This window comes from Uranotaenia lowii, chromosome 2 (assembly GCF_029784155.1).
Source record: "Uranotaenia lowii strain MFRU-FL chromosome 2, ASM2978415v1, whole genome shotgun sequence".
In the NCBI taxonomy this organism is placed as follows: domain Eukaryota; kingdom Metazoa; phylum Arthropoda; class Insecta; order Diptera; family Culicidae; genus Uranotaenia; species Uranotaenia lowii.
The window spans coordinates 372,799,457-372,824,728 of record NC_073692.1 but is presented as its reverse complement, the minus strand read 5'-3'; the positions used below and the strand labels follow the sequence as shown (position 1 = coordinate 372,824,728).

The 25,272-nt window shown below is 29.0% G+C and overlaps 1 protein-coding gene across 17 annotated transcripts in view; it reads left to right on the top strand.

Moving 5' to 3' along the window:
• LOC129749354 (probable phospholipid-transporting ATPase IA) overlaps nucleotides 1-25,272 on the top strand; it is a 267,863-nt gene that overhangs the window by 208,380 nt on the left and 34,211 nt on the right. For 10 of the 17 annotated variants that reach the window (XM_055744302.1, XM_055744304.1, XM_055744313.1 and 7 more), the window contains 2 exons: nucleotides 1,573-1,632; nucleotides 3,095-3,178. In XM_055744302.1, coding sequence (XP_055600277.1) covers nucleotides 1,573-1,632; nucleotides 3,095-3,178 — 144 coding nt within the window. The other 7 variants (XR_008738026.1, XM_055744303.1, XM_055744306.1 and 4 more) reach the window with 4 other exon arrangements.

The window sequence follows — 25,272 nt, the reverse complement described above, 5'->3', positions numbered from 1 at the left end:
TTTGATTCTTCAATTTGGTTTCTGAATTCACAATTTGAATTCTTGTTTCCCATTTTACGATTTGGATTGGCGTATATTCGTGAAATTGGAAACATGACTAGCAGGAAAAGATTGACTGATAAAATGCCAAAAAAACGGGTATGTTTCATCCATAAATTTTAATTCTGAAATTTGATATTATAAAATCATATTAAATATCTTTTTTTATTCTTTAGATTTCAGTAGTGAATTTTGAAAAGAGCGAATGCGCCAAATGTAGACAAATGGAGTTATCAGCTGGGTCAAAAAGTACGTTTGGAGATCTACATTTTGATGGTACAAAGTTATCTGAATGATATTTGGTTTTCCAGAAGTTTATAAAACAAAATAATGTTTTTGTTGGGAGCTTACGAAGCTGTCAAATTTTGAACGCGTTTTTCTCGAAACAGTGATGTTGGCGCATTCACCGTATTCAAAAATCGATACCGATTTAGCTGTTGTTTTTTTTTTCTTAAGTTTTATAGTACATAAACTGGAAGTCTGATGAAGAATTTTTTGAATTTAACTGAACACTTTTTGAATTATACTGAATCCACTAAATCCAAATTATTGATTTTAGAGTTCATTATTTTATTGCTTATTTTGATGTGATGGAAAATTGAGGATGAGGGAAATTTGTGAAAGTTTTTTTTTGTATGTTTTATTTATTCAGGGAATTTGTGAAAGTGATTCAATTCCTCTGAGTCAGAATTTTGTTTATCAGTTATTATTTTAAAATCGAACAGATATTTTGTTATTTTAATTTTCATAGTATTCCGTATCACGACATAACTTCTTATAGATAATGTATTCTTAATCTATCAGTATTGATTTCAATATTAATTTCAAATTAATATTGAGATCAAGACTAGATAATAACTTTCTAGTTCTCAAAAATGTATATAAAAAAATAGAAATTCAATCTGACTTCATCTTTTATTGTATATAACGATTGAAACTTCTATGATGCAAGAACATTCAAAATTCATAAATTTTTAAATTTCCCATAACTTTTTTTTAGCTATTTTCAAAGCCAAACAAATATTAAAGCAATCAATTTCCACCCTGATTTATCACCACAAATTTCAATTTTGTATGAGAAAATTTGTCAAAGAAAATCAACAGATATGTACCAAATGTAACAAATTCAATGCCCTGATATCTAAGTTTTAAATTTCACTTTATGAAAAAAAGATTAAAATGATAAAAAAAAGAAAAGAAAGTTAGATTGCCAGTACAAGGGATACGCCCCTGAAAAAATATTACCCCAACTAAAGGAAAATTGAACCAATGGAGTAACAAATTCTTAAAACTTTACTGGAAATTCGAGCGTTTCATATATTTTGTAACGGTTTTTTTCCGTTTCGATAACGAATTCCATCGTTGTAAACCTGAAAGTTCACACACATTACAGATATTCACAAAATTTAAATTTATCTCGATGAGTGAATTATTTTTTCATACAGATTTTAATTAAGGTCATTAAGCATTAAGCTATTTTTCCATATTTTTTCAAATTTATTTACGCATGCCTTCTTGTACCTCGCCCATTAGGATCAAAAATCGAAACCAGGACCTGACGGCACCGCATCCCATCAAGGAATCGCGATCTTCGTAAGTATCCAATCCATCTAACTATACACAACTATAATTGTGTTTCTGTACCTAAGCTCATGTTCCCTCTCTCCTACTCCAGAAAATCGAAAACAAAAAAACCACTATTTATTTGCTAAATTTTGTTCACTGTGAAAAATCCCCAATCCACCACCTTAACTGTACCATCCCATTTCCACATACAAATATTTGTGTTTTCCTTCGATTGATGATTAACCATCAGAAAATATTGGAAAGGCAGGACTCTTCGATTTGCCCCCCATTAAAAATCTCCAAAGGAAACTTTCCCCAGAAAAAACTTAGATCAGTTCGAAATAGAGACGCTCAAACGAAGATTTTCCCAATCAGATTTGGTCTAAACAACTGTTATTCGGATACAAGTTTGTTACATTTTTTATCAGAAAGTTCATTTCGTAGGAAGTTGTTTTGTTTCTTCTTTTTCGGTTTAAATTAGTTGTTCCTTTTGTAGGCTAGAAAAGTGTCCTTTTGTTTTAACAATTTTCCAACCTTAGTTGTATTGTACTTTTTTGTACTCCTTTTTTTTTCAAAACTAGATCAGACGTCTTTCGATTAGAATCGATGATTTCCCCGTTTAGAGCTAGACTTCCCCTTTCCCAAAAAAAAAACTAAAAAAAAACAAAACTCAAACTTCTCCTCTTCCCCCCTTTACTCAATTTCGACTTCCTTGTTGTACTGTGTTTGTTGATTAATTTGTTGTTGTTTTCCTTCCTGTTAGTGTTACTATTATTGTTAAACGTTTGACGTTTATTCTGTTGTTGTTTCTTGTTGAAGTTGCTATACTTGTTGTTGTTGCTAATGATTTTTTTAGTAAGTTTTTCTTTTCGATTGTTTGGTTTTTTCCTCAATTTTTTTTCTCGGAGTGTGTTGAAGTGCAGTTTCTCTTTGATTTCGGCCAGTGTGTTTTCGCTGCCAGCTTGAGCCGTTTGATTTCGACAAAGGTTGTTTTATGTTTTTTTTTCGAAATGTTGACAAATTGAATAAATAGAAAATTTAAAAAAAATGATTGATTCTGTGTGTGTAATGTTGTGTGCTTCTATTTATGTTTGTTTACTAAAAACCTTAGTTTTATCATAAGTTGTAATACTTTTTGTAACTTTTTTTTTATTTAGATTTTAATTCATGTTAACTATTTTTCTAAGTTCGATCAGTTGTACTCTTGCGCTTGTTTAACTTCGACAGGACATGTCTTATTTAACATCTGGACAGATTTTTAACACAAATAACAAGTAGAAGATTATTTACAGTCAAACTAAGCACTTATTCCACAAACATGTGAGTTTTTCACTCGAAGAAATAAATTTCCCACCGAAAAAAACTTCGTCAGTAAACCCCGTATTTATTCCCCCTTTCAAACGAGACAGAAAAAATAGATCAATAATCATTTCTTCTTTCCAAAAACCAAAAAAAATGTCATCGGATTCGCTCACGAAAAAAAACACAGATCTCATCGAAAATCGAGCCCCCGGATATCGGTGACCTACGTAACGCTAGCAATTTCGTCCTCGCCGAGGGTTGAAAAATACAGGTTTTTATGGTTCCAATAATCACCAGTTCGATCTCAAATTCCCCTTGAAAGTGCAAGAGCAATGATACCTAATAGTTTATTTCCTAAGTAGCAAAGTACATTCCAACAATCCATTCACCAACTACTTAGCTAGAAGGAAAACAAAACTAGTGCTCGATCAAATTTAGTTTTAGAGTTCTTTTTTCTTATAAACTTCACGTAAAATAGTTGGTTGCCCACAAATTTTTAGAAAATTGTCCATGAAAGTAAAACCGAAATTTTTCACCAAGGTATACTCAATTTTTTTTTCGTAATTTTGAATTCGAAATACTCGAAATTAAAAACCAAGTTCCTTATTCAAAAGTCCCGACCTTCAGTTTAAATTTCCACTTCAGAATTTCCGATTCCGAAATTCCGACTAAGAAATCCCGATCAGAATTACCGATTCCGAACTTCCGATTCGGAATTCTCAATTCCCCTTTTTCACTCAGAATTCCCGATTCAGAATTCCCGATTCAGAATTCCCGATTCCGAATTCCCGATTCCGAATTCCCGATTCAGAATTCCCGATTCCGAATTCCCGATTCAGGATTCCCGATTCAGAATTTCCGATTCAGAATTCCCGATTCAGAATTCCCGATTCATAATTCCCGATTCAGAATTCCCGATTCAGAATTCCCGATTCAGAATTCCGATTCAGAATTCCCGATTCAGAATTCTCGATTCAGAATTCCCGATTCAGAATTCAGATTCCGAATTCCCGATTCAGAATTCCCGACTCCGAATTCCCGATTCAGAATTCCCGATTCAGAATTTCCGATTCAGAATTCCCGATTCAGAATTCCCGATTCAGAATTTCCGATTCAGAATTCCCGATTCAGAATTCCCGATTCCGAATTCCCGATTCAGAATTCCCGATTCGGAATTCCCGATTCAGAATTCCCGATTCAGAATTCCCGATTCGGAATTCCCGATTCGGAATTCCCGATTCAGAATTCCTGATTCAGAATTCCCGATTCAGAATTCAGATTCATAATTCACATACAGAATTCAGATTCAGAATTCAGATTCAGAATTCCCGATTCAGAATTCCCGATTCAGAATTCCCGATTCAAAATTTCCGATTCAGAATTTCCGATTCAGAATTCCCGATTCAGAATTCCCGATTCAGAATTCCCGATTCAGAATTCCTGATTCAGAATTCCCGATTCAGAATTCAGATTCAGAATTCAGATACAGAATTCAGATTCAGAATTCAGATTCAGAATTCAGATTCAGAATTCAGATTCACAATTCCCGATTCAGAATTCCCGATTCAGAATTCCCGATTCAGAATTCCCGATTCAGAATTCTCGATTCAGAATTCCCGATTCAGAATTCCAGATTCAGAATTCCCGATTCATAATTCTCGATTCAGAATTCCCGATTCAGAATTCCCGGTTCAGAATTCCCGATTCAGAATTCCTGATTCAGAATTCCCGATTCAGAATTCTCGATTCAGAATTCTCGATTCAGAATTCCCGATTTGGAATTCCCGATTCATAATTCCCGATTAAGAATTCCCGATTCAGGATTCCCGATTCGGAATTCCCGATTCAGAATTCCCGATTCAGAATTCCCGATTCACAATTCCCGATTCAGAATTCCCGATTCAGAATTCCCGATTCAGAATTCCCGATTCAGAATTCAGATTCAGAATTCCCGATTCAGATTCAGAATTCAGTTTCAGAATTCCCGATTAAGTAAATTCAGATTCAGAATTCAGATTCAGAATTCCCGATTCAGAATTCCCGATTCAGAATTCCCGATTCAGAATTCCCGATTCAGAATTCCCGATTCAGAATTCAGATTCAAGAATTCAGATTCAGAATTCAGATTCAGAATTCAGATTCAGAATTCAGATTCAGAATTCAGATCAGAATTCAGATTCAGAATTCAGATTCAGAATTCAGATTCAGAATTCAGATTCAGAATTCAGATTCAGAATTCAGATTCAGAATTCAGATTTAGAATTCAGATTCAGAATTCTCGATTCAGAATTCCCGATTCAGAATTCCCGATTCAGAATTCAGATTCAGAATTATGAATTCAGATTCAGAATTTAGATTCAGAATTCAGATTCAGAATTTAGATTCAGAATTCAGATTCAGAATTCAGATTCAGAATTCAGATTCAGAATTCAGATTCAGAATTCAGATTCAGAATTCAGATTCAGAATTCAGATTCAGAATTCAGATTCAGAATTCAGATTCAGAATTCAGATTCAGAATTCAGATTCAGAATTCAGATTCAGAATTCAGATTCAGAATTCAGATTCAGAATTCAGATTCAGAATTCAGATTCAGAATTCAGATTCAGAATTCAGATTCAGAATTCAGATTCAGAATTCAGATTCAGAATTCAGATTCAGAATTCAGATTCAGAATTCAGATTCAGAATTCAGATTCAGAATTCAGATTCAGAATTCAGATTCAGAATTCAGATTCAGAATTCAGATTCAGAATTCAGATTCAGAATTCAGATTCAGAATTCAGATTCAGCATTCAGAATTCAGATTCAGAATTCAGATTCAGAATTCAGATTCAGAATTCAGATTCAGAATTCAGATTCAGAATTCAGATTCAGAATTCAGATTCAGAATTCAGATTCAGAATTCAGATTCAGAATTCAGATTCAGAATTCAGATTCAGAATTCAGATTCAGAATTCAGATTCAGAATTCAGATTCAGATTTCAGATTTCAGATTTCAGATTCAGATTTCAGATTCAGATTTCAGATTCAGATTTCAGATTCAGATTTCAGATTCAGATTTCAGATTTCAGATTCAAATTTCAGATTCAAATTTCAGATTCAGAATTCAGATTTCAGATTTCAGATTCCGAATTCAGATTCAGAATTCAGATTCAGAATTCAGATTCAGAATTCAGATTCAGAATTCAGATTCAGAATTCAGATTCAGAATTCAGATTCAGAATTCAGATTCAGAATTCAGATTCAGAATTCAGATTCAGAATTCAGATCCAGAATTCTGATTCAGAATTTAGATTCAGAATTCAGTATTCAGATTCAGAATCCAGTTTTGGGATTCAGATTCAGAATTCAAGTTCAAATCGGGAATTCGAATATCTAAATTTAATGTTCGGATCGGAAAATTCAGATTCAGAATTATGATTCAGAATTAAGAATTCATATTCAGTAAACAATTCCGAACCTTGCCTTTACATTTTTCAAGAATGAAATAGCAGTTTGACCTTGGTGCACCTTTTTTAAAAAAATATAAATTTTTCTCTCGATCAGCACTCACTCACAAAAATTCTTCATAGTAAAAGTTTTTAACAAATCTTGCATATTTGAAGTTTGGTGTAGTTTAAAGTACAATTTACTTACTATGGTCTTTCGTAGATTTATTTTCCCAATCCACCCATCACCAATCATGACATGACTCCGTTGCCTTAGTGATTCCTGCATGACATTTAACTTCATCTGGTTGAGGGCTCCACAAATTTAGAAATTTAACTTCTTCAGTAGACACCTTTATTTATTCGTCAAATATTTAAAAAAACACAGTTCAAACGGTTTATAATGGAGAGATTAAGAAGAATTTTTCGTATATTTTGTTACATTGTTTATATGTTCTGAATTCGGATCTATTTCATAGTTGATACTGGAAAAATTGAAAAAAAAATTAAAAATAAGTTTATTATTCCAATTTTTACATCTAACCGACATAATAAATGTATTTATGACTAATTCGAAGAACTTATTGTAAGTTTGTATGCAGCAACGTTGTACCTTCATACTTATTTTAGAAATCGGGTCAATCGATACGTTACTAATCCCCCAACAAACAAGGGAAAGTTTTAAAACATAAGGTTTTTGTTTTGATAAAAATACACACAATAATTACACACATCAAATATGTCCAAAACTAACAGTTTTTTTTTCTGTTCCTCCTCAAAGAGAGAAAAATATATTTAAGTCGCATTTTGTCGCAACGCCCAAACACAGCTTCCCTCGAGTTTCCGCCAAAGTTTTGTATTCAAAATTTTTCTTTCGGTTCCGTTCCGTTTCATGATTTGTCAATTTATTAAAAAAAATCAAAATTAGCAAGTGTGCCAATTTTGTGTTTCCCTCGATTTTTTTTCGAATTTGGGTGTTTTTTGTTGCGGATTTTGAAACTCACTTTGAACATTTTTTCTAGCAATTCGTTACCGCCATATTTATTTCCTTTTTCTATTCTCCTTTTGGAAATTTTCAAGCCCAATTAACCGGTTCCATTGTTTTTCATTTTTGTGTTCTATTTTTTTTTCTCTTTTATTTACTTTCATTCACACCCTCGCGCGGTTTTTTGATCAACCAAATGAAAATACACCCAAAACTCAAAACAATTGTTTTGGTTTAACAAAACAAAACTCTTAAAAAACCCCGCGTTCGACCAATATTAGCAGCATCGTGAAAATTCTGACCTGGAGGCGGCGAAATTCGGTGGCCCCGATGCCCAACTGGAACCATAACAGTATCAATGTGAGCGAGTTGCACATTTAGAAGATATAGCGCGGGAAAGAGCTAAGCAATATGGATGGTTTGTAAAAATATACAAATATAAATGGCGCGGTACACGCTCAACCGAGGATAGGTGATTAAAAGGGTTTCGAAAAACCCAAAATTTTTTGGACAGTAGTCAAAGTAAAAAAAAAAAACAAATGAGAATTGAATGCGCACACATTTACACGCTCAAATTGAGATAGTGCTAACGAGAAAAAAATTACCTAGATAAGCTATAGGACAGAATTTCTAATCAAGACAACATCGTGTTCCAAAGAGATAATGTTTTGTTGAAGCATCGTAACAGTTAGGTAGTTTTAAGTTTAACTTATTGCTTAGGATTTTTTTTAAATATTGCTTATCCGTCTTCTCTATGAGGCTGTAGGACGATTACCTACCTTTCTCAATCAATATATGTTCAAGCTAACGCGCAACGAATCCGCCCAAGTCATCTCTAAAAGCAGTGTCTTGCTAGAAAGATCGGTCAACATAGGGAAATAATAGTTTGTACCCAGCTTTGTGATATGGTGGATTGGTTTTAACAAATTCGATGCAAATTAAATTTAGAAACTATATTAACAAATCTCATGTGCAATACAGGAGGAATCAAACTTTGTCTCATGAAATTTAGAATACTTTGTTTTACCTGAATCTATAATTGACACCAGAATTGGAGCTTGGTAGAATCCGTTTTAGTTTTTTGTCTTCCTCTTTGAAGGTAGGTGTGTTTTCTCGGATAAAAATTTAACATTTACCAAATCTGTGACCTTCCAACATAAGAAACAAAATGGAAATCCAAGCTAGTAAAAATGACACTCGTGGAATCGTTTATTTAAAGAAAAAAAAAATTCTTATACTCAAACGATCAGATAACGGATGAATTCTCGCAAATCTAATTATGGCAATTATCCCGCGTTCTCCAATTGACACAGGTTGTACACATGGCAAAGTGGTGCAACTGCCCAAACGAATTAAGATATATGTTCTACGTTCGATACTCACTGTCCGTCGGCATTTTTTCCTATTTCTGGAATGGATCATCCAATAGGCTGAAAACTCCTGCAAAAAAAATCTTCTTTTGCTTGAATGCTTGTATGTAGCAGTAATGCATCAACTGCATGTGTTCGGGTCTTTGTGCCAGTGGTCACAAAGCAATCATGTCATCTTTGACGCATTGCACGTTTGGCACATTTTCGGCATAAAGTTAGCTCTAATTGGTATTGGAGTCACCGTCACGGCTAAAATTTGTCACCAAAGGGTTATAAAGTTTGCGGAACACTGGTCCAGTCGGATAGAAAAAACGTTTGGCTTTATGGATCACATTGGTCCTTGCCAAAAAACCCCCCAAAATGTAAAAGAAAAAACGTTAGTCAGCCGAGGCATGATAATTGCGGTAAATCTATCCGCCATATAACCTTCGTGCTTCCGAATGTAAAATTGCAAGAGATGTCCTGCTCGGAAAAGTCTTTGGTAGCGACTAATTGATGGAGCGAGCCTGTCGGTTTCTGCTTCCAGAGGACCAATACTCCAAGAATCGTCGACTGCGTTTTTCGACTAATGGTGTATTTTATAATTTGTGTTGTTCTTTATATGTTGGCTGTGCACACTCTAAGCAAAGCCCACTCAAAATAAATGTCGTCTCCAAGGTACGTGTATAAATATATAGGAGATGTAGCGTTATCGCAAATTCCTGATTCCGCCATTTTGATTTTGAAACTGCAGAATTCGTGAAGTTCATTTACCAACAAACCGAGCAACCGTGAAATTGTATTAGAAATAATATCTTAAGTCGTTATCAAATGTATTGCGAATCGCAAATCCAACTCAATAGTAAAAAATATCGCATGAACAGTCGTCTGAAGTCGGTTTAAATCGGATTTGATAGAAAGTCCGACATGTTTGTAAATTTTTAAATGAATTTGCTCATTTTTATCTCTCGCGTGGGCTTCAAGTGAGAAAATCATCGTCTGGTCCTCTCTGCAACCAGCAGTGCAACCAGATGGCTAAAAATCATATGCGGGTTGAATAATATTGACCAATGAGAGAACCGGAAAATATTGTCGCTGGCATCGATTTGAAGACTTTGAGAACAAAATCTTGCGCTCTCTTGCGGTGTCGGATAACGCCTAAAGCGGGCCACAGACTACACCACATTTGTACCAATGCGATGAAATTGGCACTGCTTGAATGACCGCACAAACCGTTTGAGTGAAATCGATCGGGATCGAAATTTTTTGTACAAACAACCCTCTGTGGCATGGTGTATGGTGCTGCTTGTACAAAACTCAGGCCTTTTACTCAGCCCCAGCCGGGGTGGAGAGGGTTTTTGTTGTTGCTGTTTCCGCCAGCAATCGTTTGTGTTCGCGTGAAATATGTTTGTATCGTGTGTGGGCGAGTGTAGAATCAAACAATCGTCGTTGAATCATTGAATTTGCTTAAGCCATTTGTGTAGTCTATGGCTCGCTTAATTGGTGTAGTTTTCATCGCTTTAAGCGGGCCACATTTTTTTTTTGTTTCGATTATAGTCGTTTTACCATCATTATGGCATTCGCGACTTTAAGCGGGCCACAGACTACACAACATTTGTACAAATGAGATGAAATTCGATGAAATTTTGTCGCTGTGAACACGATTTGCTTAGTGTGTGGCACTGCTTGAATGAGCGCCCAAACGGTTGGAGTAAAATCGGTCGGGATCGAAATATTTTGTACAAACCATCCTCCCAGCCGGGGTGGAGATGGTTGTTTTTGTTGCTGTTGCTGTTTTCGCCAGCAATCGTTTGTGTTCGCGTGAAAAATGTTTGTATAGTGTGTGGGCGAGCATAGATCAAACAATCGTCGTGGAATCATCGAATTTGTACAGGCCATTTGTGTAGTCTATGGCCCGCTTTAGAAAGAAGAGAAGTTTATGTATGTATATGGCCTCCACTTTGGAACACTGATAAGATAGGAATACAGCTACAATAATGTTTGCCGGGAACTCACTGAACCTCACCGCGCTGTCCTCGCCTACTTCCCAGTAAGCGCGTCCTCTCAAAAATCGACAGAGCATGTAAAAAATTGAGAGTTGAGTCACCGAACTTAGAATAAAACGGTTAATTTCGGCGACACTCCAAGAACGCAAATATTCTCATTCGGTTTGTCCTGCCGAGATACCTACCTAGAGGCAACGAATGCTAATGCGTACATGCGAAATCAGTTTGAATCGTACGCTCGTACGGTGCAGTCGACTTCTCAGGCAGGCAAACACGCGTCTCGAAGGGAAACATACAAACACGATTCGGGTTGTTTTCGTGTGTTTCTCTGGAGGGCGTGTCTTAGATTATTTTGTGGAACTCACTCAAGGCACGCGTATGGTGTGTTCCTCTTTGCCGATGTGATGATGCAAAATTGCCAGAGAGATCGTTACGATCCCTCCGGCGATTTGAGTTACCTCTCTGCCGATTCATGTTTACTGGGTTACTGGCCCTTATTCTGCACCGCACGTGTCCCCAGTAAGCGCGTCCTCTCAGAAATCGACAGAGCATGCAAAAAATTGAGAGTTAAGTCACCGAACTTAGAATAAAACGGTTAATTTCGGCGACACTCCAAGAAAGCAAATATATTCTCATTCGTTTTGTCCTGCCGAGACACCTCAACGAATACGAATGCATACATACGAAATCAGTACGAATCGTATACTCGTACGGTATGCTCGCATTTTATTCCCGTGTTAGTTTTATATGTGTGCTTTCAATCGTAGCAGTCGACTTCTCAGGCAGGCAAACACGCGTCTCGAAGGGAAACATACGATTCGGATAGCGTTCGTGTGTTTCTCTGGAGGGCGTGTCTTAGATTATTTCGTGACACTCACCCAAGGCACGTGTATGGTGTGTTCCTCTCTGCCGAATAGATGATGCAAAATCGCTAGAGAGATCGATACGATTCTCTCCCTCTCCCTCTGTCGATTTGAGTTACCTCTTTGACGATTCATGTTTACTGGGTCGTGAAGATACCCAGTAAGCGCGTCCTCTCAAAAATCGATAGAGCATGCAAAAAAATGAGAGTTGAGTCACCGAACTTAGAATAAAACGGTTAACTTCGGCGACACTCCAAGAACGCAAATATTTTCATTCGGTTTGTCCTGCCGAGATACCTAGAGGCAACAAATACGAATGCGTACATGCGAAATTTTCAATCGTTCACTCGCACGGTGTGGTTGCATTTTGTAATTGATAAGATTTTGTGATGTTTTTTTTTATTTCGATCATTCAGGCTCGTTCTTATATAACCATTTTTGGTTCAAAAATAATAATATTTGACCTTCTTCCGTGTTATGTCATTTTATGACTTCTCTTTGAGAACCCATAAAATGACTTCTCGGGAAGAGGTTGAAATTTGATTATTTACTTAAATGATTACTTTTCAACCGTATTTTTTAGAGCAATTTTGTGCGATTTTTGAAATTATTGACGATTGCCGATAGAGTTCAGAAAATTACGTGTTTCCGGAATTTTTTTTTTAATTTCTTGTACGTAATGCTTATCAACGTCCATTCTAATGATTTGGTTGTCTTTTTTACTGTTAATAAAAATGCTTAAGCAGGAACAGAAAAAAATAACCATAAATATAGTATTGTGGCAATAGGCTCAAAACGGTTATTTTTGAACCGAAAATAATTTTTAAAAAATGAGCGTGTATTCGTTTTACCATCTTTGTGGCATTCGCGACTTTCTATCAACGTTGCATTTGCCGGTCAGTTATAGAAAAACTTATAAAACTTCAGAGTTTACTCTTGGGCTCGAACTAACGGACATCGACACAGGAAGCAACTGACTTGCCAACTGAGCTATATTGCAAGCAAAATATTACCAATACTTTGAACAGTACAAATTCCCTTAAAAAGCATCAAAATTAATAAAGATTTCTGAATATTTCCAACCAACAAACGGATTCTACACTAGCTCCAGTAGTTTGTTAGCAAAAAAATCAAACCTCCTGAAAGCTGTTGATAAAACCCTCATCATTCCAGTTCTGAAATATGAACGTGCTGTTGCTTTAGTACTTAATCTCTAGGTCAGTATTTCTTAAGTGAAAATTTTGAATCAATTATTTTAAGTCTATTAAAACGAGTCAAATAAAAACCGAATAGATACTGTTATTAGTTCATAATCGTCTTAAGTTATACCTAGAAAAAATAAATCCAAATTCCAATCACTTTGTGCTAACACATTTGTGCTTCATGTCCGTAATAATGTCTGCGCGCGAAAGATTTTTCGGTAGCAAAAATGCAAATTTGGTGAAAGTTGCACCAACATGGCTGTAAAACTATATCTGTGTGGGTACCTGCGTGTGTTCCAGAGTTCCCGGGAAATCCTGACGTCAAAATCAGTAGCTTAAATACGTTTGCTGAAAGCTTTAACTTACTTATGAAAGGTGAAGGGATGATCCCAATTGATAGCTTCCTGTGCCACTTTTGAGAAATATTTTCGGAGATTCATTATTTTGCTGAATACGATTTCCACAGGCTCTATTCGACATTCACTCTGCTGGAACCGAGTCAATCCGAGGAACGGTACGTTGTTTAGGGACCGGCTCTAAGACGTTAGTAAGTATTTTGGTTTTTTTTTAATTTAGGGATGTCACCATATTGTCAAACAGTTAAAACAACTTTTGATTGAAAATATTATGATTTCTTCTTTAATTCCATAAGCGTAAGTTTAAAAATAAGAAAACAAGAATTGTTTTATTAAATTTAAAAGAGAAGGTTGAATTGGAATTTCAAATCTGAATTCTGAATTCTGAATCTGAATTCTGAATCTGAATTCTAAATCTGAATTCTGAATCTGAGTTCTGAATCTGAATTCTGAATCTGAATTCTGAATTCTCAAATGCTGATTGTAAATTTGATTTTGAGTTCTTAACTTGTCCTGATTCCAAATCGTTTAGGAGTTTTTTTTATATGAAAAAAAACTTAATCGGACATGAAGGCACAAGAGGTTTTTGTTAAATTCACGGAACTTAACTCCTAGATTACGTATATAAGTAGGTAATTCATGAAATGTGTAATTATGTAGATAGAATAAAGAGTGCTCATGAATGATTTGTGAGAAATTTATACAAAAAAGCAATTGTTAGAATGATCCGTAAAGCGAACGGAATTGTTGAACATATTAGGATAGATCCAGTTTTTATAGTCAATTTTATTTATTCTGTTGAATAGTTCTAAAAAAACAAGGCCAGGAAAAAGTATGTAGGTAAAAATTGTAAAGCAAATAAATGTAACCGAGTCGATGCTAACACTTGACAATTAAGCTCAAATTTTTGTACATGAATAAAGTTTTCATCAAATAAACAAAATCATAATACTGTTATCACAACAATTCGTCCTATAATTTTTATCTTTTTTTTTTAAACTAAAAAGCAAATGTCTTCAGTTTTTGATAATTTCTTCTTGATCTCTCCTAACGTGATTATGTCGAAAGTTTCATTCATCGCATTCTAGCCGAGTAGAAATATTTCCACCCACAACTCAATCGGTAGAACAAACAGCAATTATGTCATTTTGAATCAACTATTCTTGTTGCTACCTTTTGATCGATGAGTCTGCCCTCAAATCCCAATTCCAACAGCAATAGAGGGCTGAAATGAATCAATAAATATCTGAATGATGACAAACTCCCATTTAAATAAAAAAAAAAGACAGTAGGTAGTTCCCCATATTGATTGACGACCTTTAACCAAGACTGATGAACTGATAAAACCGAAATCCAATCGATGCACTTTCCTCCCCCCTCAATTGACTGAAAATCAATCAAACTTAAACAGTTTTGCGGTTCATGTACTGTAGTGTGTAGCTTGCTGTCTCTTTCTGCCCGTAGATTTGTAGAATAGATACTAGAAATTTTTTAAGTGTTTGTAATGTTTTTTTTTTCGATTGTTTTTCTTTTTTTTTGTATTGGAAATTCTTCCTATTTGGTGTAAATGTAGTAATTGTGTAACCAATTGATTTATAATTTTAGCGTTTAGCCTTGATTTAAGTCCAAGTTTAAAAAAATTACAATTGACTGTGATGACAGATTCGAAGCAGATTTAAGTGAAGTAAAAAAAAAATCCCCTTCTAACTCTAACTCGAAACCCATTCCAGCAATTCAAAGTAGCAAACGTTTCAAAGAAATACAAAAAAAAATGCATCGTAACGTAGAGTAGTTTTTTTTATTTCCACATTCAATTCTATCGATCTTCTTTGAATTTCGAAAAGTTTTTTTTTATTGCAACTTTTGATATTTTTTTCATCTGGAAGAACAATTTCAACTAAACATTTAATAATTCAAATTGAAAATTTTGAACAGCTCATTGCAAGTGTCAGTTTTTTCATTTTCAAATTATTTTCAAATTTGCAAATCGCTGTCGAATTTTTAGTTTAAAAACTTTCAATTTCCTTATTTTTAATTTTCAGATTTAAGTTTTACACTTAAACTTTATTTTTCAATTTTCTATCCCCAACTTTCATTTTACTATTATAAATTTTATAAATTTTATAGGTTTTATAAATTTAATAAATTTTATAATTTTGATAAATTTTATTAATTTTAAAATTTTATAAATTTTATAACTATTATAAATTTTAAAAATTTTATACATTTTATAAGTTTTATAAATTTTATAAATTTTATAAATTTTTTAAATTTTATAAATTTTATAAATTTTATAAATTTTATAAATTTTATAAATTTTATAAATTTGATAATTTTTATAAATTTTTATTAATTTTATAAATTTTATATATTTCATAAATTATATAAATTTCATAAATTTTATAAACTTTATAAATAATATAAATTATATAAATTTTATTAACTTTATGAATTTTATAAATTTTATAAATTTTATAAATTTTATAAATTTTATAAATTTTATAAATTTTATGAATTTAATAAATTTGATATATTTTATAAATTTGATATATTTTATAAATTTTATAAATTTTATAAATTTTATAAATTTTATAAATTTTATAAATTTTATAAATTTTATAAATTTTATAAATTTGATATATTTTATAAATTTTATAAATTTTATATATTTTAAAAATTTTATAAATTTTATAAATTTCATAAATTTTCTGTTTTAAAAAATTTATAAATTTTATAAGTTTCATGAATTTGGAATTTTGAATTTTGAATTTTGAATTTGAATTTTGAATTTTGAATTTTGAATTTTGAATTTGAATTTTGAATTTTGAATTTTGAATTCTGAATATTGAATTTAAAATTTTGATTTGAATTTAAAATTATGAATTTTCAATTTTGAATTATGAATAATGATTTTTGATTTTTGATTTTTGATTTTTGATTTTTGATTTTTGATTTTTGATTTTTGATTTTTGATTTTTGATTTTTGATTTTGATTTTTGATTTTTGATTTTGATTTTGATTTTTGATTTTTGATTTTTGATTTTTGATTTTTGATTTTTGATTTTTGATTTTGATTTTTGATTTTTGATTTTTGATTTTTGATTTTTGATTTTTGATTTTGATTTTTGATTTTTGATTTTTGATTTTGATTTTTGATTTTTGATTTTTGATTTTTGATTTTTGATTTTTGATTTGATTTTTGGATTTTGGATTTTTGATTTTTGATTTTTTCATTTTGATTTTTCATTTTTCATTTTTCATTTTTCATTTTTCATTTTCATTTTTCATTTTTCATTTTCATTTTTCATTTTTCATTTTCATTTTTCATTTTTCATTTTTCATTTTTCATTTTTCATTTTTCATTTTTCATTTTCATTTTTCATTTTTCATTTTTTCATTTTTCATTTTTCATTTTTCATTTTTATTTTTCATTTTTCATTTTTCATGTTTTCATTTTTCATTTTTCATTTTTCATTTTTCATTTTTCATTTTTCATTTTTCATTTTCATTTTTCATTTTTCATTTTTCATTTTTCATTTTTCATTTTTCATTTTTCATTTTCATTTTTCATTTTTCATTTTTCATTTTTCATTTTTCATTTTTCATTTTTCATTTTGATTTTTCAATTTTCAATGTTCAATTTTCAATTTTCAATTTTCAATGTTCAATTTTCAATTTTCAATTTTCAATGTTCAATTTTCAATGTTACATTTTCAATGTTCAATTTTCAATGTTCAATTTCAATTTCAAATTCAATTCAATTTTCAATTTCAATTTCAATTTTCAATTTTCAATTTCAATTTCATTTCAATTTTCAATTTTCAATTTTCAATTTTCAATTTCAATTTTCAATTTCAATTTCAATTTTCAATTTTCAATCATTTCAATTTTCAATTTTCAATTTTCAATTTTTCAATTTTCAATTTCAATTTCAATTTTCAATTTTCAATTTTCAATTTTCAATTTTCAATTTTCAATTTCATTTTCAATTTTCAATTTCAATTTCAATTTCAATTTCAATTTTCAATTTTCAATTTTCAATTTTCAATTTTCAATTTTCAATTTTCAATTTTCAATTTTCAATTTTCAATTTTCAATTTTCAATTTTCAATTTTCAATTTCAATTTTCAATTTTCAATTTTCAATTTTCAATTTTCAATTTTCAATTTCAATTTTCAATTTTCAATTTTCAATTTCAATTTTCAATTTTCAATTTTCAATTTCATTTCAATTTTCAATTTTCAATTTTCAATTTTCAATTTTCAATTTTCAATTTTCAATTTCAATTTTCAATTTTCAATTTTCAATTTTCAATTTTCAATTTTCAATTTTCAATTTTCAATTTTCAATTTCAATTTTCAATTTTCAATTTTCAATTTTCAATTTTCAATTTTCAATTTTCAATTTTCAATTTTCAATTTTCAATTTTCAATTTTCAATTTTCAATTTTCAATTTTAATTTTCAATTTTGAATTTTGAATTTGAATTCTTAATTCTAAATTTTGAATTTTGAATTTTGAATTTTGAATTTAAATTTTGAATTTTGAATTTTGAATTTTGAATTTTGAATTTGAATTTTGAATTTTGAATTTTGAATTTGAATTTTGAATTTGAATTTTGAATTTTGAATTTTGAATTTGAATTTTGAATTTTGAATTTTGAATTTTGAATTTTGAATTTGAATTTTGAATTTTGAATTTTGAATTTGAATTTTGAATTTTGAATTTTGAATTTTGAATTTTGAATTTTGAATTTGAATTTGAATTTTGAATTTTGAATTTTGAATTTTGAATTTTGAATTTGAATTTGAATTTTGAATTTTGAAATTTGAATTTTGAATTTTGAATTTTGAATTTTGAATTTTGAATTTTGAATTTTGAATTTTGAATTTGAATTTGAATTTTGAATTTTGAATTTTGAATTTTGAATTTGAATTTGAATATTGAATTTGAATTTGATTTGAATTTTGAATTTTGATTTTGAATTTGAATTTTGAATTTTGAATTTTGAATTTTGATTTTGATTTTGATTTTGAATTTTGAATTTTGAATGTTGAATTTTGATTTTTGAATTTTGAATTTTGATATTTTTGAATTTTGATTTTGAATTTTGAATTTGAATTTTGAATTTGAATTGAAATTGAAATTGAATTTTGAATTTGAATATTGACATTTGAAATTGAATTATGAATTTAGAATTTTGAATTTTGAATTTTGAAATTTTGAATTTGAATTTTGAAATTGAATTTGAATTATGAATTAGAATTTTGAATTTTGAAATTTGAATTTTGAATTTTGAATTTTGAATTTTGAATTTTGAATTTTGAATTTTGAATTTTGAATTTTGAATTTTGAATTTTGAATTTTGAATTTTGAATTTTGAATTTTGAATTTTGAATTTTGAATTTTGAATTTTGAATTTTGAATTTTGAATTTTGAATTTTGAATTTTGAATTTTGAATTTTGAATTTTGAATTTTGAATTTTGAATTTTGAATTTTGAATTTTGAATTTTGAATTTTGAATTTTGAATTTTGAATTTTGAATTTTGAATTTTGAATTTTGAATTTTGAATTTTGAATTTTGAATTTTGAATTTTGAATTTTGAATTTTGAATTTTGAATTTTGAATTTTGAATTTTGAATTTTGAATTTTGAATTTTGAATTTTGAATTTTGAATTTTGAATTTTGAATTTTGAATTTTGAATTTTGAATTTTGAATTTTGAATTTTGAATTTTGAATTTTGAATTTTGAATTTTGAATTTTGAATTTTGAATTTTGAATTTTGAATTTTGAATTTTGAATTTTGAATTTTGAATTTTGAATTTTGAATTTTGAATTTTGAATTTTGAATTTTGAATTTTGAATTTTGAATTTTGAATTTTGAATTTTGAATTTTGAATTTTGAATTTTGAATTTTGAATTTTGAATTTTGAATTTTGAATTTTGAATTTTGAATTTTGAATTTTGAATTTTGAATTTTGAATTTTGAATTTTGAATTTTGAATTTTGAATTTTGAATTTTGAATTTTGAATTTTGAATTTTGAATTTTGAATTTTGAATTTTGAATTTTGAATTTTGAATTTTGAATTTTGAATTTTGAATTTTGAATTTTGAATTTTGAATTTTGAATTTTGAATTTTGAATTTTGAATTTTGAATTTTGAATTTTGAATTTTGAATTTTGAATTTTGAATTTTGAATTTTGAATTTTGAATTTTGAATTTCGAATTTCGAATTTTGGAATTTTGAATTTTTGAATTTTGAATTTTTGAATTTTGAATTTGTAAATTTTGAATTTTGAATTTTCTTTTATTTTGAATTTTGGTTTTCGAATTTAATTTTTCAATTTTCTCTTTAAAAATTTCATTTTTCAATTTTCTATTTCCAAGTTCTTTAATTCCATTTTTCAAATTTTATAGCTCTTAGAATTTTGAGAATTCAGAGAGTTATAGGAATTGTAAGAATATAAATGACTTCAAATTTTTAAGAATTTTTAGAAAAATTCTTGAAATTTCTAGATTTTTTTTATTATAGTCATTAAACTTTTAGAATTTTTAATATCTTAAAAATTTTAAATATTTTACAAACTTTAGATATGAATTTTTTTTAAATATTGAAATCTTTGAAATTTTTAAAACTTTAAATTTTGTAGCTTTTAGTTATTGTTAATTTGGCATTTTGACATTTGAATTTTTAAGTTTTTCAATTTTGAATTTAATTTGAGAATTTTTCAACATTACTATTGAGAATTTTTGAATTTTGAATTTCGATAATCTTTAATTGTGAATTTTTCAATTCTCGTGATAATAAAATTTGACTTTCCATCATTAAATATTTTAAAATTTAAGTAAATTTTGCAAATTTTGAGAATTTTGAAAATTTTAAGAGTTTTGAAAACTTTCTTTTTTATTGAAATTATTCTGAATAAGGTCATCATTCCTCGGACTTGAGAATTTTAATTTTGTTTACACTCTTGGAATAAAAGAATTTTAAATATTTAAGAAGTAAGCAAATTTCAAAATTTTAAGAATACATTAAGAACCTTGAAAACTTTTGAAATGTTTTTAAATTTTGAAATATTTAAAATCTTGGGATTGGGAATATGGTTTTTTTTTAATTTTCAAAAACTCTAGAATTTTATTTTTTTGTAGAGAAATGAATCCAACTTAGATGAAATTTCAGGGACTAGATAAGAGAAAATCGATGTTGAAAAACATGCGAAAAAAATTCGCCTTGTCTCCCGGTGAGACTTGAACCCACATCTTGCGCCTCTCCGGGGCCCATGTATTAACATTCTACTACAGGAGACCAACCTGGCGTATGAATATTATACTGGTTGAGTGTCGATGTCTATCGGAATGAAGGGAATAGTTCTCCCATGTGATCATAATCATTTTTCTTGGTCTATTTCTATTCCCATCATTTCATCTTACGGTAGTTGGAATCAAGTTTGGACATTTTTAGGCACGGCAAGATTTGCATTGCCTTCTCATATCCTGCACGGGTTGTCAGTTATGATGAGAAATGATGCGTTTGCCGTATTTGGATATCCAGCCAATTTCGGTGTTTGGCACCGCCTTATTTCTATTTTTAAATTGCGACCCAGAGATGGGTCTTGACTCAAACATTCAGTCAGCGAAACTATTTTTTTTTTTTTGTAGAGAAATGAATCCAACTTAGATGAAATTTCAGGGACTAGATAAGAGAAAATCGATGTTGAAAAACATGCGAAAAAAAAATTTCGAAGTTAAGATTAGGGTTAAGGGTCGCAATTTAAAAATAGAAATAAGGCGGTGCCAAACACCGAAATTGGCTGGATATCCAAATACGGCAAACGCATCATTTCTCATCATAACTGACAACCCGTGCAGGATATGAGAAGGCAATGCAAATCTTGCCGTGCCTAAAAATGTCCAAACTTGATTCCAACTACCGTAAGATGAAATGATGGGAATAGAAATAGACCAAGAAAAATGATTATGATTACATGAGAGAACTATTCCCTTCATTCCGATAGACATCGACACTCATCCAGTATAATATTCATACGCCAGGTTGGTCTCCTGTAGTAGAATGTTAATACATGGGCCCCGGAGAGGCGCAAGATGTGGGTTCAAGTCTCACCGGGAGACAAGGCGAATTTTTTTCGCATGTTTTTCAACATCGATTTTCTCTTATCTAGTCCCTGAAACTTCATCTAAGTTGGATTCATTTCTCTACAAAACCCATCTCTGGGTAGCAATTTAAAAAATCTAGAATTTTAATTTTTTTTTTAATTTTTTAAGACAATAAAACTTTTAATTTTATTTTTGTAATTTTGAAATTTTTTAAATTTTGAAGTTTTCGTTTTCTCTTTCTAATTTCGAATGACATTTAAATTTTTCGTTTTTGACATAAAGCATTTTAAATTTTAGTCTTTTATAATCTTATATTGTTAATTTTTTACTTCTTTTAATTTTGAAATTGAATTTTGATTCATTGAATATTTCAAAATTTTGTGAATTTTGATAATATCGAATCTTATTTGAATTACTTTATTGGATTTTCCAATTGGCATATGTATTTAATAAGTTACTGTAATTTTGCAGTTTTTTATTTTAATGTCTCAACTTTTTGAGCATTTTTAAAAACTTTGAAAATTTTGAGATAGTTAAAAATTTTGAAAACTTTTTATTTTTAGAATTCGCAAAATTTTAAAATTTTTAAATATTTTGAAAATTTTGAAAATTTGGAAAATTTTGAAAATTTTAAAAAAATTTTTAAAATTTAAAAATTTGATTTGTACTTTAAAAGTTCAGATAATTTTGAAAATTTAGAAAATATTCAGAATTTTGGAAGATTTTAAGAACGTTACAACTTTTGAGAAAATTTAAAATTTTAAAAGCTTTGTACTTTGAGAATACGGAAAGTTTTGAAAATGTTGAAAATTTTTAGAATTTTTAAAATTTGAAAATTTGGAAAAGTTTTCTCTTCTTGGATCTTAAAAATTCTGAAAATTTCGAAAATTTTAAGAATTTAGGATTTTAAGGGTTTTTTCCGAATTTTGAATTAAAATTTTAAGTTTTGCATTTTAATTTTTCTTGTCGATTTTTAATTAAGAATTTTTAAATTATTTTTTTTATAGGTATCTTTAATTGTAGATTTTTAAGCTCTCTTAATTTTGAAATTTGATTTTTCATTAATTGAATATTGAACTTCGAAGGTTTTGATTATTAAAATTTTATTGTTTCAATTTGATTTGCTATTTTCATCAATTCTCAATTCTCAAATAGAATTAAATTTAAATTCTTATTTTAATTTTATTATTTTTTTCCAATTTGTTCGCAAATATTTCGATTTTAAATTATGCTTTTTCGTTTCCAATTTCTCGCCTCTTACTTATTTATATTTTTGTAAGTTTTTTTTTAACTTTTAATTTTGTTTTGTTATTATTGAAACTCATTAAATTTCAATAAATTACTGTAATCCTGCAGTTTCTGATTTTAATGTCTCAACTTTTTGAAATTTTTTTAAAACTTTCAGAATTTTAAGAAAATTTGAAAATTTTTAAATTTTATATTTTGAGAATTTGGAAAACTTGAGAATGCTGCAAATTTCCAAAGTTTGAAAATTTGAAAATTTAGAAAAAATTTAGTTTTTTTCTATTTTAATAATTCTAATAATTTCAAAAAATTCGAAAATGTTAAGACTTATGGAAATTTTGAGAATTTTCAGAATTTTGATTAAAAACTTTCAGTTTTTTTTGTCGACTTTTGAATTGAAAATTTTGCAATTGTGGAATAGAAATGTTTTAAAATTTTATTTTAGGAATCTTCAATCGTGAATTTTTTAATTATTTGAATTGTGAAATTTGAGTTTTCATTAATTAAATACTGATCTTCGATTTTTTGATTTTCAAAACTTTATTGTTTCAAGTTGATTTCCTATTTTCATCAATTCTCAATTCTTAAATAGTTTTAAATTGAAATTCTAAATTTTTAGAATTTTTTTATGTTTTTCCCATTTGTACGTAAAAGTTTCGATTTAAAATTATCCTATTTCGTTTCAAATTTCTCGCCTTTTTGTTTTTTATGACTTTTAATTTTGTTTTGTTATAACCGAAACTCCTCAAATTTCTGTAATTTCTTCCATTGTTTTATGGTTTTGAATATTTTCTCTAAAATAAGGAAAATGATTTTTTGTGAATAAGGTTCAATTATTATTTATTTCCAGCTTTAACTCTTAATTTTATGTTTTAACTTTTAAATATTGGATATTCAATCTTATTATTTCCGTACTCTAAATTAAAAATGTTAAACTTAATTATTAATTGTTCATTTTTGTTCTTTGTTTTCGATTTTTTTAATTCCTTTCTGAAATTTTCAATTTTCAACATTTTCAGTTTTTGGTTACTTTTTTACAGTGCTTTTTTACTTTGAATTTTGATCAACTTTATTATAATATTAACAGTCTTAATTTTTTGTTATTTAGATTTTTATTCCAGTTTTTTTATGTGAATTTTATTTTCAATTTTCTAGTCTATAAAACTGATGAATTTATGAAAGTTTATTAGTCAAATTTCGACAAATTGTCATAATGTTCAATATCCTATCTTAAAGAGAATTCTTGTTCTATAAAAAAAAATAATGTAGGTAAACATATTAAAATCTGAAAATTGTATCAATTTTTGATTTAGATAACGTATGCCTTTTAAAAATGAACTTTTTTTAAATGATGGTTTAAAAAAACTGAGACAGATAAGGCTGGAACAAATATTAATTTCTTCTTTTGTCTCCCCCCCCCCTTCGAAATTTCCAAAAACCCGAAGGGGGAAATAAATAAAGTTTTTAGTATTTCATGGAAATTTTGATAAAAAATTCAAGTATCCGAAAGATTACAAGACCAAAAAAGAAATTTTGGAAGATGGAAGCAATTTTACCATGTGTATTCTTGATTTTATTGAATTTTTCAATAAAAAATTTCATTATTTTATAGGTTTTGTGCAATGATATAGCATGCAATTTTTTGCATGCAAGATTTTGTGCAATTTATTCCAATTTATTTGTTTTTCGCATTATTTTTTATTGTCCCCCCCCTCGCGATGTTCCAACTCTGAGTGACAAAAGAAGGATTTGAAATTTGTTCCGGCCTAATTGGGTTCTGTAAATTTATTAAAGAAGGTTAAAAAAACATGCATGTAAAAATGCGTATAAAAATGTTGATTGAATTTTACTTCAGGATGTGTTGTTTAATAATTTTATTAAATTTCAAAAACCCTGTAGTCTGCAATATTCCTTTTTGGTCAAAACGGATTTTTTGCGGATTTTAAAAATGAGATTTTGGTACCCGGGTTATGATTTGAAATTTCCGATGGAAAAACGCAAAAACTTTTTTTGGTTTTTCAAAAAAATTTGTTCTCGCGCAATGCTAATGATATTCCAAGATATGAAGCTTACTGGAAAATTCTCTGGCTACAACATTTTCCAAGACGGCAAAACGGTAGTTATAACGATCCAAACAGAGCATTCTTTTTTCATGAAAAGAAACTGACAGCACTGGAAGATTTTCCGTCCAATTTTCAGAAATATTGTTTTATCAAGAAAGTTATTGATATTAGAGCATTGAAATGTTTCGATGAAATGATCTTCATTAGAGTCTCTTTTATTTTCGAAGAAAAAGTTAGGGCTACCAGAAATGGAGTTACCAGATGCCATGATTTTGTAAAAATCAAACTTAAATTAAGTAGAACGGTTGAACTGAAGTCCCAAAAAGTCGATTTTAAAAAAAAAATTTGATATCCCCAGATTACGACGTTTCGTGCATTTCTAAGTCATTTGGCATCGAAATTAAAATTTCGATTTTCCAAATTTCCTGGAGATTTTTTAAAATTCAAAGTCGATTTTAGACAAAAAAAATCGAAATAACACTAGATTTCGGCGTTTTCCATCGAACATTTCTGGGCAAACCTGTATCCTACAGATCTATTCCAATCATTTTGTGATGAAAATTGGAAGGAATTTATAAATTATCCGACGAAAGAGACATTTTGAATGATCCTTAAAGCTTACTACCTTCCATACTAAATTTACAGAACTCAGTTATTTGTCTTAGTTTTTTTTAAATCACCATCCGAAAAATTCAATTCAAAGAGATTCAAATAGAAAATAGTAAAAAAATATTTTTTTATATATTCA